The sequence below is a fragment of the Patiria miniata genome, unplaced genomic scaffold, assembly GCF_015706575.1.
Source record: "Patiria miniata isolate m_02_andy unplaced genomic scaffold, ASM1570657v1 HiC_scaffold_3, whole genome shotgun sequence".
NCBI classification, from domain to species: domain Eukaryota; kingdom Metazoa; phylum Echinodermata; class Asteroidea; order Valvatida; family Asterinidae; genus Patiria; species Patiria miniata.
In genome coordinates this window covers 41,104,872-41,123,601 of record NW_024037069.1, presented here as the reverse complement: position 1 = coordinate 41,123,601, position 18,730 = coordinate 41,104,872, and the positions used below count along the sequence as shown (strand labels likewise).

Here is an 18,730-nt window from a genome sequence, read left to right as displayed (position 1 = left end):
TTTTCCCCCCAACAAAAGTCTATCAGCCTACCTCTCTCCAAACTGTGCAATCTCCCACAGCTCCATCTCTTCTTCCTTGACCCAGGTCTCAATGACCTGAGGACCCTTGGGCTTGACCGGCTCGGGAGGCTTGATGGGAGCCGAGCTGGACCGCAGGCCAGAACGCTGAGGCTTGTGCACTGCAATCAAAATGGCAGAGAATGGTTGATACTGTCTGGCCAGGTCCCAAAACTTGGACACGACAGAAGAATTTTCTCCATTGGAAGACAATAAACCACTCAGGTAGCCATTTCAATAATAGAACATTCGAACAATTTATGCATAAAAGGATATGATGAAGGTCATGTTTCATTCTGCCTTCTATGTTATTCTGTGTTCATTTGTTATGTACAAATTTTAAGACAAGATATTTAACTTGTTACAAAAGTTTGGAAAGCTAACTTAATGTCAAAAACAAATATCTGCAATTTCCTTACCTGTCTCTTGTTCATCTTTTCCCATGGGCCAGATGATCTGTCGAATGAGATACTCAGATCTCAGCCCAGATGGCTGGATGTCACGCTTCTTGCAAATTGCCGTGGTGATCCTCTCGTCTTCGGTCTCAATAGAGTGAGTGATGCCATGAAGGGGCCTCTGGGCCATGTCCTCCCACCGGATGCTGGCCCAGATGATGTGCAGCATCAGCCCCACGGCCGAGAAAGAGGAGACTGTCTGGAGGCGGTAGCGCCAGCAGATCTGGAAGCTGGGCCGGGGTGAGGGGTAGGGCCAGTAATCACTGACATTTTTGGCATTGTAGTTGAACCCCTGGACCTCGTAGCGGCCGCCTCGCCGGCACAGCTTGCTCAGCTCCTGTGGGGGTAAGATGAGGATGCTCTTGAGTTTACTGCGGGTGGCAAACTTGCGGCACATGGGCAGGGGTTTGGCCATCTTCTTCATGCCGGGCCGGCGGACAGTGCCAGGCAAGGGCTTGGTTGTCAGCCGGTAGGGGTCACAGACCCGCGGCAACTTGGGCATCTCAGTCTCCTTGAGGTGCTCCTCAAACTGCTTGATCCTGGCACTGATGTCTGCGAAGGACACACTGATGCCACTGACAGAGGTGCCAGACACCATGATGGTCGCTTTTGTTTTGTTGCTTGAGACTTCTGTGGTGGTAGAAGCCAAGGATGGACCAGCTCTTGTGATGGTTTCCGTCTTGGTTACAGCACTGCTGGTAGATTGAGTGCTCCTCACTACAGTGCTAGTAACCACCTGGGAAGAAGGGTTACTTGTTTGGACACTTGGGACACCAGAGGCCAGAACCCCACTGGCTGATAATGTGGGAAGAGAAGCGCTAAGACTGTTCCTGGAGGGAGTGACAGCAGGAGCGGTGGTTGACACAGCCTTAGACGTGGATGCAGAAACCTGGGCTTGAATTGCCAACCCTGCGGTTTTCTGAGCAGTGTTTAGAGGGGTCGAGCTGGCCACGCCCTGGCTGGAGATGTACACTACTTTGGGTCCCGACGTACCCTGCTGGATTATCCCTATCTTCTGTTGCCTCTGAGGGGAAACCCCTTGCTGGACTATCTTTGTTAGAGTGGACACATTTCCCTTGGCACTGACTTGAGTCTGCGAGACACCTGCCTGTTGGGCCCCTGTAACTTGGGGTTTCTGCAGTTTTGCCAAGTTTGGTTTTACCTCTGGATTAAGGGCAAGCGTTGGAGTGGTTGGTTTTGGACCAAATACTTCCGTCCTTTTTGTTGTGACAATAGGTGTGACAGCAACTGATGTAGCTTTCTTAACAGCTTCAGCTGCCACTGTTGTTTTGGGCAACATCTGCGACGGGGCATTTTTGGGGGTAAATCCACTATTTGCAAGCTGAGAGATCTTTTCCGATATCAAGATGTTGCCATCATGTTTCTGTGCCACGGTGATTTTTTCTTTGGTCGGAGTTGGTATAGCAGATACTTTAGAGACACTGGATTGCAGCTGCTTTGTGACTGGCACTTTTGAAGTGACACCTGTCACAGCAGGTGTGGACAAGCTCGGGGAGCATGCACTGCTTGCACTTGTGACTGACACAACTGTGGGTTTGCTGGTTACGCTTGATGTCACACTGTCACCCATCGCAACTGGGGTTGCAGTCGATGTCACACCAGTATCCAACCTTTCACGGGCGGGTGCACTGGTTGTGCAGGTTGACATCACAGGGGATGTCACACTGTTACCCGTTACATTTACAGTCACACTGTCACTTGTCACAGTTGATAACACTTTGCTGTCTGTTGCAGAGGCCGGTGCTTGATTGTTCACCTCAGGAATTACAGTATCACTCAGTGAAGTTGCATTGGGTGCACTGGTAACCCTTACGGGTGACTTGGAGTTTGTATGCTGTGACCCTGCTTCAGTTGAAGCTTGGTCCGAAGCTCCATCGGTCTTAGTTCTTTCGTTTGCCGTCTTCGCTGACGTAGCATCAACACATTGATTTTTCTGATCGCTCTCCAATTTACTCGGTGACACAACCTCACTGTCACAACCTGAAGATTTCTGGCCAATACTGATTTGGCTTGGACCCTGTGCAATAACGGCGGCATTGATAACGGCTTTACTGGTCACACTTTCTGTTTGTTGAAGAGGATTGCTGGATACACTCTGGTTTGGCAGAGTTGCAGCAGATTCCACGCTTGCAGGAAGTGATGGTTCTGCAGGCAGGATGGAGCTCTGTGACTTTTCGTGGGCCGAGGTAGCATCAGCTCCTTTTTCTGCTTCCAGTTTCTCACAATCTGTCGTCACATTTTCAGGTGAATTTCCTACTTTTGGTAAACACCCTATGCTTTCAGGAAGTGATGGTTCCGCAGGCAGGGTAGAGCTCTGTGACTTTTCGTGGGCCGAGGTAGCGCCAGCTCCATTTTGTGTTTCCAGTTTCTCAGACTCTGTCGTCACAATTTCAGGTGAATTTCCTACTTTTGGTATTGACCCCGATGTTTTTGGCCCCTCCGTCCCACCAACAGTAATGTCTTTTATGTTGTCGCCACTGTCCGAGGGCTGCCCAGTTTGGGAAGACGGCACTTTTTCAGGCACGAGTTCATGAGGTACTGGAGATTTGTTATTTACAGAATTGCACAAGCTCTCATCTTTTTGCATTTGGCTTTCAGGTTTCTGACTGAAGCTGTCCTTGGATTCACTGCAATCCATCGGTTCCTCTTGCGTCGTGGCTGTTGGTCGCTCAATAATTTCTGCTTTCTTGGACTCCACATCATTCTCAAGAAGAGGTTTTGGATCAGTTGCAGAACTTGAGTTATTTTCCTCACTCAGTGATTTGACAGCATTTGAAGAAGCAGGTTCCACATCAGCTGTGCTTACTTTTTCACCGTCCATTTCAATGACAGTTTTACCTGAGGGTTTTGTGCTTTGGTTTGTGGTATGAAGAAGGTTCTTGTGGATAGATTCATGGGTTTTGTTTGTTTCAGCTGCAGCAACAGTTCCATCAATGTGGTTGACATCTGCACTCAGTCCAGGAGTGAGCAGATTTTTGACTGGGGAAGCCTGAACCAAAGTGCTTCCGGGCTTGTCCACCAGCTTTAGCTTTCCCTTTTCATTTAATTCAAAGACCTGTAGGTTCTTGCTCTCAGAGTTTTCAATTCCTGCTGTTACCCCATTGCCTGAGAAGGACCTCTCTGCATTGTGCACACTATGAGGCACTTTGACGCCACTCGCTGCTGGCGAGTTACTGGATGAACTGTTTACAACAACTGGAATTGCACCATCATTTAACACAGGTGTTTCGTTCGAACTGTTATTCACATTTTGTTGTTCAGCGGGCTGGCTCTGGTTGACAGAACCGTCTTTAGTTCCCTGCGATGTGGTCTTGGTGTCAACTGTTTTACCAGGTGCGGCAGAAGATATCGGTTTATCTTTTGCAAGTTTCTTTGGTGAGGCTGTCACGTTGGGAATACTGCACACGCTGGCCAGCATGTTCTCATACGCAGCTTGGAAAGAGGAAGACACAGTTGATGGGGTGTTGAGCTGGGGAGGCTTCTTTGGTTCATTTGTGAGAGCAGGGGCCAACGATTTGGTAGCGCCTACCGTCTTGATGTCTGACTTGGCCTCCACATTGTTCACAGCCAGGATGACTTTGTTTTCTACTTTATCAGTCACTGGCTTGGCCGGCAAGGCTGAAGTTTGCTGGGTTACTTTCAGTGTGGATGTATTGCTCACTTGCCCCACAACTGGTTTTGCAACAATGACGTCAACTTTCGGCTGACCAGCTTTACTTGCGGAGATAATGCGTGTCTGCAAAGCAGGGACAACTGCAGCTGCCTTGCTGGAATCAGTTTTGACTTCCATTTTGCCGTCGTCCATGGGTTCGGATTTTACTTTGGGTTTTTCCTGCTGGCTGTCCAAAAGCACTTTCAGCCTGTTCTTTTCCTGCAAGATCCGCTTGTACGTTTCGTACTTCTGCAGGTGGTCCTTGTAGCGCTGCTGGTCCCCCTGGTCCTGCCGAACTCTCCTCGCCAGGAAGCCCTCCAGGCGGGAGCGGTAGGGGATCTTGCGGTACAGGGTATGGTCCTTAAGCGCCAGGCTGATGTCTAGGCTGTCCCACTTGGGATCCAGTGGAGCTCTGACAGCTCCACTCGAAGAGGTCTTTGGGACAGCGCCTTGATCAGCTGTTGAAGATTTGACATCCTGCTTTGGTGTTTCAGTCTCGGATTGTCCAACGCTCAGTTTCTCCTCTGTTTTCTCCGTTTCTGTCTTGAATTCTCCAATACTTGCTTTCTGCTCCGTTATCTCCGTTTCAGCCTTGGATTCTCCAATGCTTGCTTTCACCTCCGTTTTCTCCGTTTCAGCCTTAGATTCTCCAATGCTTGGTTTCACCTCCGTTTTCTCTGCTGCAGTCTTGGATTCTCCAATGCTCGCTTTTAGCTCTGTTTTCTCCATTTGAGTCTTGGATTCTCCAATGCTTGCTTTCACCTCCATTTTCTCCGTTTCAGTCTTGGATTCTCCAATGCTTGCTCTAAGCTCCGTTTCCTCCGTTTCAGTTTTGGATTGTCCAATACTTGCTTTCTCCTCCGCTTTCTCCGTTTCAGTCTTGGATTCTCCAATACTTGATTTCTCCTCCATTTTAGTCTTGGATTCTCCAATGCTTGCTTTCTCCTCCGCTTTCTCCGTTTCAGTCTTGGATTCCCCAATGCTTGGTTTCTCCTCCGTATTCGTTGGTTCAGAGGCTTCCGTGGACACATCTGAAGATTCCTGTTTCGGGTCCTGGTTCTCGGATTCTGGAGCAGCAGAAGGATTATCCTCGTCTACCCCAACAGGTTTGTCCCCAGGTTCTACAATGGGTTGAGAGGCCACATCTGGTAGCTGTACCGTTTTATTAATCTCTGTAACCTCCATGGGTTCTGACGTTTCCTCAACTAGTTCTGCAGCATTTTCAGGAGTATCTTTCACAACAACTTTGTCCTTCCCATCTGGTGACTGGGCAGATGGAGCCGTTTCTTCTTGGACAGTTTCCAGCGATTTCTGCTCAGTTGTATCCATGGCTTCCGTCTTCTCTCCAGTTTCCTCCTTCTGTGTCTCCTTGTTCTCTGACAAAGACACCTCCATTGCCTCGTCTTTGTCTTCCGCTGACTTCTGACCCTTGACATCTTTCGGCGTGGTCCCAGATGCAGCATCTCTGTCTCCGTCTGTCTCCGTTCCCGATGACGGTGGATCCTTACTCTCCGAATCCTCTGATATTGATGTTCTGTGTTTCCCCCTGTTTTTCCCATAGGCGGGTCTTGCAGCTTGTGATTTCTGAGGGGTGACGGCTTTTGACTTCTGGGAGTCTTTTTTGGAGCTAAATTCCTCGCCGATGACATGAGCTGAAGAGGGCAAAAACAAAGAAAATAGGTAATTTATTCAATCTACTTACAAACCTTTTCTTCACAGTGTAACCAATTTCTAGGATTTAGAGAAGGTTTGTATAAACAAATACTACTATGATCACATGCTTGTTTGAACTCATGCATCAGAGTCAAACGGTGCAAATTTTGTGCAAACCGTACACCTCTGCAAATCCTACATTTATGCATTAATCCTAACATTTTGGGAACCACAAAGATATTTTCGAAAGTTTTGGAAAATTATTATAAGGTCGGTTCCAAACTTATTTTAAGGTCGATTCCAGCCAGTTAATTTACAAAGAGCTTAAGCAGAGAAATGTTCTCGAAAACCTTAAACTCATAACTTGAGTAGGCACTTTTGAGATAGGAAACTACATAAACGTATGAAAAGTCAGTTTCCCTTAAACCCTTTCCCTTTCAAAATATCCTCAGAGTTAACTCAAAACTGTGGCATGAATCGAGCAAGATTTCACAGCTTACCTTCCGAGTAGGCCTTGATGCTACACAGCAGTGCCACTTTGGCAGGGCTGGGTGGGGGCAAGGTTCGATTCCGGCGAGTGGAGCTGACCCAGGCCCAGCCGTCCCCGCCCACAATGCGGTACTCTTCCCCTTTGAGCTTCCAAACCTACAAAGGGACAATGCATTAGTAGTGCTGATTTCTTGAGCAACTGGCCTTAAGACTTGTAACAAAGTGAATCACAGGTCAAACACAAGTCAAATCATAAGACAACTCACCAGTCAAATGATACGACAAATCACAAGTCAAATTACAAGTGAGGTCATGAGTAGTAGGAAACAACGACGGGAATACCTTTGCTTCAGTTTACATGAATGACTTGTCACTGGATTTGTAATTGGCTGACGAGAGATGAAATTGTGATCAACTTTTGAAAATTTCTATCACTGGTGGGGATGTTCAAAACCATGGCTGTTATTTTAGCTTCAGCTTCATCTCTGCCGTCAGAATTAATATGAAGCCTATACTGTCTTAACAAAATGTAAACACTCTACAATTTGGCCATGCATGACAGGATTCAATGTTTCTAAAGAGGAGTATGAACCAATGAGCCAGAGTGTCCAAAGTTGGAGGGCTTAAACTATCTGATGTCGGACTGGAGATGACAAGGTTTCAGAAACCCCTGCTTACCAGGTGCTTGATGGGGAAGGTGTACTTGACCCAGTGGTTGTTGGGGTTCTTGTAGATGTCATCCTCGTCATCCCGCCGTTTCTTCTCAGCCTTCTTTCTGTCCTCTTTCTCCAGGGCCGTGGTGCGGATCAACCGGATGTGACCCAGGCCGTCCGACCAGAGAGGGGTGAAGACGACAGGCTTGATGGCGCACTCCAGGATGGACAGGGCTAGGGCGAACTCCTGGGGCTTGTTGCACATGTGGACGGCCTTGATCCAGTTGGTACGGTGCACCGCCCAGTTGGAGTGCATGAAGGGGGCCTGGAGAGGAACACAAGTCCACACAATTGTCAAACCACTACAAGACCTGAAAGGTTCTGCAGGCTTTAGGTAGGTATAGAGTCCAACCACTGCTAACAGGTTTGAGTACCCTTTAAAGTAAAAGGAACGTTCCATCGGTTTCCAGCACAGTGGTTGATGTTGGAAGATTTTTCAGGATACATGTAGCTCCTAGCAAAAATGCCTTGGGAGTTAAGTGTAACACACATAGCACACTGTAAACTGGAAAGAGGGTTTAAACATAGATCAGTCCTCGGCCAATAGACTTTCAACAAAACTTTACCTGAATCTGGCTTTCCAGCTGTGTGATGGTCAGCCGCAACGTGGACACTATGAGCTGCTTGTTGCCATACACCGTGCCGTTCCACTTGAGCCGCTCCGAGCTGGACAGACTGAATTTGTGGGCGATGTAGCGCCGGCGGTCCCTGTCCTCGGCATGCTGGGGTTTGTTCAGGGCCAGAGGGTTGGAGCTGTACTGGTTCCTGTACAGCTTGTAGTTGCCCTCCATGCCCAGCCGGAACATCTTGTCGGGGTTCATGCTGCGGGTGGTCACACCGGAGGCAGTCACCTGAGAGCAGAACGTGGAGAAGAGGTCGAGGTCTTTGCTTTCCCTTTTGTTTTTTTCATGCAAATACCATAACAGCTAGGGCAACCAACATCCTAACCTCAGGTTTCCTGTTGCAGTAATTTGATCGTTTATTGAAACCTCTATCAAAAACCAAACACTTCAGAAAATTCCCTGTTTTACTGAATTGATGACATCACAACAGGGGTAAACAGTCATGTAAATTAGGGAATGCTCTGTCGCCAACTAATCCATTTGCAGTCATTGCCAAGTGGATTAAGCATCCTCCAGTGCACTTCATGTGGACATTCGGCTTTTTGGCCCCAAAAAATAAAATACTCAACGATATCTAGGATGGTAAAAATTTGTAATGTTTGCATCCCCAGTCAGATTTGTTGAAAACCCACACAAGCTCCAAATAATTCATAATGCTGCGACTTGCAATATGTATCAGTAAGTGCACAGCTCACCGACGGTATAATATTCAATATTAATGCATTGAACATATGCAGCCGCTGTCTTACAAGCAAATACCTGAGAAACACAATTCAGAGTGAAGTAGCATCCTCAATGATTGTCTGACACCTAAATAATTTGAAGTACTTGTACAACCAGAATGCTTATTCTTTGTGCTTTTACGCCTGGAAAGGATTGTGCAGAAAACAAAAAACAAAATATGTCTCACCTCCTTGACTGTTTCCTTTTTGCTGTCGACCCGTTTGATTTGCCCCTTGGCATTGATGACAAGGCAGGAGTCCTCCGTCTTGGAACTGACTTTTGTGGTGCTGGAGGAGGTGGTGGTTGTGGCTGACGATTTGCTCGGCAGCGTGGTGGAGTAGGTCAGGAAAGGAGTTGCCTTTGGCGGTGGAGGCTTATAGTTTGGGTTGCGGGACCGGGTCATGATGCCTGTTTTGGCAGGGGTCTTGGACGAGGGGTCGGCTTTTGTCTCCTCACCATCTTTGGTTTCACTTTGGTCTTTGGATTCTGTCTCCATGGCGTTGTCGGAGCTTTTGGAGTCTCCTGATGCAGGGGTGGTTTTTGAAGCATCTTTGTCGTCATCATTATCAGTTTTGTTTGAGCTTTGTTCATCTGTCTCCATGGGTGTCACCTGATCGGTGACAGTCGTGGTGTTGGTAGTGGAAGTCACGGCCATTGTTTCCACCCGCGTGACTGACGTGGTCGTCTGGGTCACTGACTGGACTGCCGTGACTGTCTCACTGGAGTTACTCTCTGTGGTGGCCACTGTCATTGTTTCTGTTACCACCGTCTTCTTTTCTACAGTCGTGACAGAGGTAGAGGATTGCATTGTCTGACATGGCAGAGACACGGCAGGATCCGTACACTGAACTGCATTTTCGCCATCCTGGCTGCTTGGTTTAATCACTTTGTCACCCTCGGCGCTGACAGTATTCTCTTTGTTATCGTCGCCAGGTTTGATCCCGACATCATCAGACTGTATTGGAGCATCCCCAGTTCCGTCCTTAACACTTTCGCATGTCTCTGTGACCTTTGCCTCCTCAACTTCCATCTTAGTCTCTGTACCAGCAGCCTTTGATTCTGACTGAGCAAGGTCAGCTTCCTCACTGCTGGGATTAGCCTCTTCACCAGCCTTAGCCTGGGACTCCTCACCAGCCTTAGCCTGCAACTCCTCATCAACCTTAGCCTGCAACTCCTCATCAGCCTTAGCCTCTGCACCAGCCGCTGTTTCCTGTGACTCTGATCCTTTCTCTCGTTCTTCCTTCCGTATCTGCTCTTGTTCCTCCTCCTCTTTTTTCTTTAGCTCCTCCTCCTCGATTTGCTTCCGTCTTGCCTCTTCTTCCTCTTCCTGTTTCTTACGTTCTTCTTCCTCTTTGACGGCCCTCGCAGCCAGAATTTCCTCTACATAAATTGAAGATAACTTTTGGCAATTTCAAGGACATTTATCTATTTATTTTTTTTATTCAGGAAAATGAAAGTGGCTGATGTATGTTTTTGCAGCATTAACAATACAACGTACTTCCTCATGGCAGTACATGTTATTGATAAGGCGTTATTCAAGGATATTACTTTTAAAGTAAATTTGTACCATATTCCAAGTCATAAAAGAGCTCTGTAAATAATTAAATCCAAAACTATTTTCATTATTATTCAGTTAAATCATAGTTTAAAAAAATAAAAAAATAAAAATTGTTTTGATTATGCAAATCATTCATGGAGACTTTTGAACACAGTGCTTGGGCTTGCATTAGTGATGTCAACATATGTAGGCTTGTACACACTGGGCTTTCTAGTTATAAAATTTTTTAACCCTAAGGCTAACCCCCTAGACCCTTTTTGCTAGGAACCATCCTCCAAAATCCTCCAAAATTTGCCCTTGCGATACCCACTGCCTCAATCCTTCAAAATCTTCCAACAGCCCTGCCTCAAAATGCATTCAGCCTCAATCGTCCAAAATCTTCTTCTTCAAACACCATTCATCCTCAATCCTCCAAAATCAACAGATACTGAATCTCCATGTGCCCTCAATCCTCCGCAATCCTCTAAACCTGTCTGTTGCATTCATCCTCAATCCTCCAAAAATTGTTGAAAAGCAGATGATGGGTTCTGTGTAACCACTGACACAGATTGTGCTCTTTGAATGTTTAGGTTCAAAATGACAGATGCACGTACGCTAAAAAGTGCCCCTCAGTTGGTTTTGTGCAAAGGGTGCCCTCCTTAAAGTTTGCACAAAGCCATTAAACTGTGACTTTTACAGATCTTTTTTACCTGCCGCTCGTTGGAGCTCTGCTCTTTGGTTTCCTCTGGCACTGTTTGTCAGCTCCGCCGTCTTGGCCACGTGATCCCAGATCTCTGGCAGGGACTCCTGGATGGCTCGGCACAGGGGCCCTTCCCATTCCAGGGGGTCCAGGGCCGCGATGAGATCCTCAATCTGGGGTTTGCTGCTGTAGTACCACAGCTCATCCTCGGCCTCCCTGAGGGGGAAAGAACAGCAAATCAAAACATTAAAAACATTAAAACATAAGAAAGTTGAGAAAGTTTCTCAGGACTTGAAACAACCGTTTCATCAAAAATGCAACTTCTCCCCAGATGTTAAAAATAACCAGGAAACACACATATTGACACAATTTCCCACGCTGCATTTTCAGCCTCTTCCTATGATGAAGAGTAAATAATCTTGGAAAAAATGATGCATCCTCACGCCACTTCAGTGGTTGTGTACAAAGTCTATGGAGAGTCAGGAAATGTTAAGTATTTCCTAACTACATTGGAATGTTTCTCAGTCCCAGATTCATGTCTTATCAACATTTTTGCAATGACTGACCCTTATTGAGATGATATATGATGAAAAAACGTGGCATCAGGTTGCAACATTCTTTCCATAATCCTTATTTTGTTTCTGGTGGGGTCTTCATTTTTTTTTATTTTTTTTTAAATATCACTGTATTATACTTATATTATCCAAATTTGTATTGGTTTATTGGAGAGTTCTAAATAAATGTCAGCTGAATTGAATTGAATTGAAATTGATTTCCACTAGCACAACCAGTATTCAAGACTGATCATTGAGGGACCACCTCCAAAACTATGAAGTACATGAAGTTTCTTGTATGATCCCACCAATTGTTGAATATTTAATTCTTCAGTCTTAACCCTAACCCCCTAGGCCTTTTTGCTAGGAACTATCCTCAATCCTCCAAAATCGTCCCAAATTTTGCACTTATGTTCAAATGAAGGATACCCAGCGCCTCAATCCTTCAAAATCGTCAGACAGTCCTGCCTCAAAAACTGCATTCATCCTCAGTCAACCAAAACGCTCCTTTTCTTCAAACACCATTCATCCTCAATCCTCCAAAATATCTGTGTTTCTCAAACACCATTCATCCTCAATCCTCCAAACTCGCTATGAGGATTTTCAAGGATTGAGGGTTAGGGTTAAGATCTTAAAAGATTTAGTACAATGGGATAACATTTTTAAGTACTGTAGTTGTGCACAGCAGGAGGTCTGATCAATGCAGATCTATACATGTGTCTCACTTCCAAAAATATTACTTACACACAAATACGGCGGCACAGATGCCAGTATTTCCGTCCATGTCTGTCATATCCCAACGGTTCATGGCGAATCAACATGCCGCTCTTCTCAACTTCAGAAATAGAGTCATAGACACCGTCCACGCGATGTTCTTGGCACACAGAACACAGCCAATCATCCTCTGGGACTTCTGTAAGGGGAGGGTCCACACATTCCAAATGGTACACAGCTGTGCAAGTCTCACAACACAGAAGGTCCCCAAGCTTGTGACACGCACGACAGTGGTCGTCGTATGTGATGGCGCCCTCGCTCAGAATCTCCTCCCTGACCTTGTTGGAGGCCAGAAATTGGTCGCAGAGGAACTGGATCACCTTGAGTTTGTCGCGGGCCCCAGCGAAGGGGTAGTTTTCAGCCTCAACATGAGGCAATACATGAAGGAACTCTTTGTCACTCTCAATGTAGCAACGGACCAGCTCGGGCCAGGTCATGCCGTCTAGGAATATCATCTGGACGTTGATGCTGTCCCGGAGGTCGTGGGGTCCGAAGGTGGTGCTGTTCCCATCCTCCTCCCGCATGAGTGCCCGCAGCAGGCAGATGTGGGTCTCAGCCAACAGGTTGCACTGCTCCTCACTGCTAAGCGCAGCGCAGAAGTCCTCAAAGCGGAAGGGAGACAGGCGCAACTGTTGGTGGAAGTGCCGCAGGACCTCGTAGACAGCCAGGGCCATGGTGAGGTCCTGTCTCTCGATGGTCAAGTCATCGCTGCTCTTGGGCAGTTCCAACAGCGGGATATCCTTCTCCTCCAGCCAAGAGGGCGAAGGCGGAAGGCTCAGTCGGTTGGTGTACTTGCGCCGGCTTGGGGCACTGCTGGCCTCACTATAGGAGCTCTCCTCAGAAAAATCAGAAGCATTACCATCGTCGTCGTTGGAGCCAGCGATTGAGGAACTAGAATCCACACCATAGTTGTCTTCATCTGGTTCCAATTCGTCTGGACTGCTCTCCTCCTCCTCATCGGAGCTGAGCTTGGGTTTGGAATGTTTCTGTTTGCGTCGCCCCCTCTCCGCCTTTTCTGTCGGCTTCGCTTTTAAGCTTCTCTCAGAAGTAATAACCTCCTGAAATAAAGCAAAAATTCATATTCATGGCATTTACAATGATTACAAATCTTTTAAGCAAACCATAAACTATTTCCACCTTGGAGATTTGTATGCTTCTGTATTGAAGAAGTTGAAACTAATATGAAAGCAAATTTTAAAGATCTGATGACGAGCATCTTTCTAGTCCCATTCCAAGTTTCACTGAAGGGATATTTTTTTCACACAATTTTGGGTTAAAAACTAGCTGCCCCAACTTTGCCAAAATCAAACTCTAGCCTAGGCTCTAGGCATTGCAGTATTTTGATGAATTCAGGACAGCCCAGCCATCACTTCTAATTTAGCATGTCAACACTTCATTTACTTGATTATCATGATGATGATTGTTAATAAAATAGCTTAAATTGGATCATTCAAAAATAAGTTAAAATAACTTTTGAAAATATTACTTGTGTTGATCCTTTCCAAATTTAACAATAACATTTATGTAGGCTCTAGGCATCCTTGCTGTGATTGAAAACGCATTATTTTTTCCTCATTCAATTTTGTTATGCATCAGATTTTGTCATCAGGTCATGTTTTAGCCCCATAAATGTGGCCAATTTACTGGACTACCTCTGTAAATAAAGGCCACACTTCCACCATGTACAAAAACATGTCGAACTTTGTCAAATTTTGATTTTCACATTTAGGCTTAGTTTGTAGGGTTTTTTGGCTTTAGAAGCATACTCACCTGCTCACCCTCTTTATTGTTTGTAAGTTTTTAGAAAATAATTTTGCTTTGTTTCTTTTTCTGTTTTCTTTATTATTTTTTTGGGGGGGGGTTGTAATTTTTATGATTTGTTGAATAAATTTTAAAATATATTAACCCGTATTTAGTTTTTTGCCAAACCTGAATCAGTCTCTTGCTTTTCCTGGCTGCTTCTCTCGGTGTCCTTGGTGATTTGGTGAGTGAACTTGCACCCCTTCCTCTCCCCCTCCCACGGCCACGCCCACGGCCTCTCCCTCTTCCAACCGTCGAAGAAGGAGACGACATCTGACTGGAAGCGCGACTCATCGGTGTGCTACACCTGGAACTTGCGGGGCTACCCCCACCACCGTCTTCTCGATCGCTGTCCCAGTACCCGGCCGCGCCGCCACCTCGGCCCATGTTCTTGCGTTTGGCAGCAGGCGAGGAGCTGCTTCCCGCTCCTCTGCCCAGCACAGAAGATTTCGGCGGTCTCCCGCGGCCCCGTTTTATCATTTTGCCACAATTTTTCGGCACCGTGCACAGCACCGGTGTGTTCCCCGTGCGATGAGATGGTTTCCGGGCTTGGATGCTTTGCGGACTGGCGGTATTTTGGCGTTTATAATCCCGCTTGCATGTTGAATCTACGGTCAATCCGCCATTTTCAGAAAAATGACCACGTGACCTCATTAAACGTCTTTTCTTACGCGATCAATTGACTATTTTTGGCTATTTTTCTAATCCATTCATGTTTTCTTTCAATGTTTAAATACCAATCCTTAAGAGCTCCATTCGGATTAATTACTGAAGTTTCGGATATCCTCCTCGAAGAGAATAAAACAATCAATCAAGAAAAAAATATTTGAGAACAAAAGCAACGGCTTGTTTGATTGGTTGAACTGAATTAGACGTATTGGCTGGGCAAGCGTAAACTGCTCACAAAATGTGTCTCCCCGAATTCATACGCACAAAAATACACCTCTTTAGACAACGCCAGGCACTGTTTCTCCCCCAATAATGCCAATCTCGTTTGTATTTCTACATGGGATGAGGTGAAAATTGCCAAAATTGTTGCTGAGCAAACATAATGACAAGGCTCAGCGAGGAAAAAGTAGCCAATCAAAATGAGCGTAAAATAGTACAGCGCAGCTTGAGTGAAAAGTCATGGAACGTGCAACGTGCAATGCAAAGGTGCAGTACGGGAAAACTGCAAAACTTTCATCATCTACGCGTAAACAGCAAGTGCGCCAGCGCTAGTACAGTGCATATCGCGCACATGTTGACGATTGCATTGAGTTTGTGCACGGTTGGGCCATAATCGAACGCCGTAGCATGACACAGAAAAACGGCCCAGGAATGTACAAAGTTGAGCCATACTACGACTTTAATCGCATCCCTGTCGAGCTTCCCACATGCATGTTTAAAATGGCAAGCTACCTCGAGAATTCAGAGAATAATCAGGTTTGTATTTTGATCGTAATTTTGGGCCAGTTTTGAGTGATCAAGCTGTCATTCTCATGGCTGTACCGTACCGTCTGCTCTTGAAGTTGACCGGCGCGCCGGCCGGCGCGGCACGGCCCATGCCGAATAGACACAGCCGGCCGGCGCAAGTGGAGAATGGCACACGAAAGGATGATTGCATATTTCGGAGGAAAAAAACAACAATTTGTAGGAAAGATTCCCATATCTGGCCATCACCAATTTTCCCCTCAATATCATCAGCCATCACATCAGAAAGTGATAATAATGTCCTAAAACATCAAATTTAGCAGGGAAAATATTGAAGTAGGCCTATGTACTGAGAAAACACTTAGAAATCTTCGGACAAGTCTAATACGGTTTGTGCACAGGGTGAAAAGTGATTGGCCAGATATGGAAATCTTTCCATTTTGTATCCTAAACCTATGCAATCTTTTCCTCAATATACCACCTTCATAATTCATAAATTGTCAGTCGTGCTTTCCTCCATATTTTGTGCACATCACAGACATGAGAAGCGGTTCAGTTTGTTTTTCAAAGTCGTTAACTCATGCCATGGTGGAAGGAAAACTGTATACAAAAACAGGATACCCGCAAAAACATGACAGGAGGGGGCGGGGGTTATACTTTTTCAACTTAAGTTGATGAACATCAATTGTGACGGCCACAGCGTTGGCATTAAAAATGTGTTTTATTTTATTTAATTTTGTAATATTCTACTTTAAACAGGAGGACCCCAAACTCATCGAGCTGGAACGTCGTCAGGAACACATCCTACAAGAGCTGAAGTCACTGGAGAATGAAGTATCTACCCTGGCCAGCAAACTCAAACCATCAGCTGATGTCATTGTTACAAGGCAGAAAGACACAGCCTTGGTAAAACAATACAGCAGAAACTACTCATCACTGCCCCACCACAAGTGTTCAGGAATGGATGGTCATTCTATTTGTCTGTTTTCTGACCTTTTCTGGTGGGAAGTTTCAGAAACATGGATTTAAATACACAAAACTGCAAAATGACAAAAATAGTTTCGAACCAGAAAGTATAAACACAAAAATTGCTCCAGTTTTGGCTCAAATTGAAATCTTAAGTTGCAATAGTTTTAACTAATTTGCAATATGTGTGTTTGATGAAATGGAATTCAACAAAAGTAACCAGTCTTAAATTGTATCATCAAAAATATCTTATGAAATCTATTCTTTATTCTTTCAGGGAAGTGTAATCCATGATATTGTGATCTACGCCAACCCAGCCCAGCCCCTTCTCTCACTTGGCGTGTTGTACGAGATGCTGAAAGTGAACTACAGGTGTCGATCCTCTGTTCACATACACTCGTCGGTGAAGTCCCTGCCGGACCGACTGTGGAGCTGTTTTAGCAACGGGGTGGAGCTCAGCCGGGGCGAGGCCCAAATATCACTGACGCTGATCTGGAAAGATGGTAAGCTTTTGGAAATTCCAAATCCCAAAACGTGGGACTCTCAATCTCAGTGATTAACAGTGTTGAGAGTCCAGAAACACGAGATTGTAAAAAAAAGACATTTATTAAAAAAAAAAAAAAAAGACTTCTGAAAGGTCTACATTTACAAAAGAAAAGTTGGACAGTCCTGGGCTTCAAATTTAGTTCAAATGGCTTTAGTCTCCAACCAGAAGTGTTTAAAAAAAAATCCACCCCTATTTCTGACACCTAATCCTAACCCTGACTCTAACTAAAAGAGGCAACACAATGGAGATAAGTCCAGGCTCGATATTTGAAATGAGACAATGAATTTGGCGTGGTGAAATACTGGAGACGCCATTATTTTCCTTTCGGCAATTTCTTGAGTGGAGTAAATTTCAAATAAACTTTTGGTTTTACCTTTCAGTCTCCCACGGACCCATCATGATGGTTGCAGCACCTTCGCAGTCCCCGATCCACGGAGAGGCCAACATTGCCCGCTACGTGGCCCGCCTCCTCAACCCGGGCTACGACGCGACGGACCCCGTCCGCGCCACCACGGTCGACCACTGGCTGGATCTGGCCACCAGCTCGCTTGTCAACGGTAGCTCCAAGGAAAAGGCCGCCGGCGTGCGCGCGCTCAACTCCAGACTGGGCAGATGCGAGTGGCTGGCGGGGCCGTCGATATCCGTGGCCGACGTCGTCTGTTGGAGTGCCCTGCACGGTGCAGGGCAGGCAGCGGGTGCACCAGCTAACGTACAGAAGTGGCTGAAGGCCTGTGCCGGCCACAGTTTATTCACGATGGCATCAGGACTTGTAACTGCATAACTTTTGTAGTCATTCATGCATGCAGAACTGTTGCTGAATTCTTTGCCCATGAAAACATAGGAATATACACAATATTTTAACCAAGTTTGTGTTCTCTCTTTATCCCCTTTATTTTTGTTATAAAATGTTGCGAACTCGTGTGTAATATCTTTACCTTTCGAACTGGTTGGCCTGTTTCCTTGCTCTATGGCAGAAAATTGATAATAAGATCCAAAGTGAAGAAAAATCATGACTATCATGACGACTGAACCCTGCTGTTATGAAATTTGACCAAAGTCGTGAGCAAGTCACTCACAAGTCAAGTTACAAGTTATCGAAATGAACTTTGGTTAGGCATTCCTTTGTCATTTGTCACCCTCGGTTACATGTGACATGCCTGGTGATTTGACTAGTGACAGAGTTGGTTACAAATCTCAAGTTGACATCTCTTATTGTATTATCTTTATTTCCAAACCTGTTTTTAAGAATACATTGCATAAAGGAACACTGCTCTCGCTAAATATTATTGATCAAGTGCCTGTTTCTTTTGTTTTTCTCTTGTCAGTTTGTAGCAACACAGATGTTTGACCTTTGACACACAATATGCAGTTGTGATGAGACTTGGTGGAACATTGTCTGCATTCAATCAGGAATTTCAACCAATAAATTCACCATTTGTTCATCTCACAACAGACATTAAGCATTGTTTTTACAGTAGGTGCTGATGCTCTACTTAATGAGGAATGTTTTCAATGTTCTCAATAATGAATTTTCTGTATCATGTTGAAAATAAACTTTTCAGAAGTTGAATTTTAACTTTGTCCCAAGTTTCGTGTTGTATGGATACCGGTACATAGTCAATTTTGTGCACTGCTTGCTAGGAACTCGAGTATTATAATGTCATTGTTTGGGAACTGAAATTAATATCATAATGACTTCAATAGTTTAAATACTTCTAGACTTTTTTTCTTTGCAATTGCCTACTAAGTGTATATAGTATAATTGTATTTCACTTTTTTCCAGAACAAATTGGAAATTCAATGTGTGCAAATACTCTGCCTATTCAAATAATAAATCCAGGATCCACAATTGATGTTAAATATTGGGGGGAAATGCTTTAAAATTCATAAAGCGGGGTGTAAATAGGAGTTACATTGACACCCTTTTACGTAACTCTGGTTGAGAAAATATAATTTCAAGGCTCTTATTTGGGGGGGGGGATGGGGCGGGGAATTGGGATTCCCCTTCCTACCCCCCCCCGGCCCCCCCCCCCCCCAAAAAAAGATTAACGGT

General features: G+C 45.3%; 2 protein-coding genes across 3 annotated transcripts in view; one reads left to right on the top strand and one right to left on the bottom strand.

Annotated features, from left to right (window-relative positions):
• Positions 1-14,530, bottom strand: part of LOC119737823 (nucleosome-remodeling factor subunit BPTF-like) — a 31,554-nt gene extending 17,024 nt beyond the window's left edge. For both annotated transcript variants that reach the window (XM_038212439.1, XM_038212440.1), the window contains exons 1-9: positions 13,881-14,530; positions 11,922-13,009; positions 10,634-10,839; positions 8,574-9,766; positions 7,607-7,891; positions 7,006-7,305; positions 6,339-6,483; positions 477-5,837; positions 32-179 (exon numbers count right to left, since the gene is read on the bottom strand). In XM_038212439.1, coding sequence (XP_038068367.1) covers positions 32-179; positions 477-5,837; positions 6,339-6,483; positions 7,006-7,305; positions 7,607-7,891; positions 8,574-9,766; positions 10,634-10,839; positions 11,922-13,009; positions 13,881-14,405 — 9,251 coding nt within the window. In that variant the 5' untranslated portion in view covers positions 14,406-14,530. The remainder of the gene's footprint in view (positions 1-31; positions 180-476; positions 5,838-6,338; positions 6,484-7,005; positions 7,306-7,606; positions 7,892-8,573; positions 9,767-10,633; positions 10,840-11,921; positions 13,010-13,880) is intronic.
• A 97-nt stretch (positions 14,531-14,627) lies between these two features.
• LOC119737824 (aminoacyl tRNA synthase complex-interacting multifunctional protein 2-like) lies at positions 14,628-18,253 on the top strand. Its single transcript, XM_038212441.1, has 4 exons — positions 14,628-15,176; positions 15,924-16,070; positions 16,408-16,633; positions 17,058-18,253. The coding sequence occupies exons 1-4, from the start codon at positions 15,048-15,050 to the stop codon at positions 17,456-17,458; spliced, it is 903 nt and encodes a 300-aa protein (XP_038068369.1). The 5' UTR covers positions 14,628-15,047; the 3' UTR covers positions 17,459-18,253.
• The last annotated feature ends 477 nt before the right edge of the window (positions 18,254-18,730 follow it).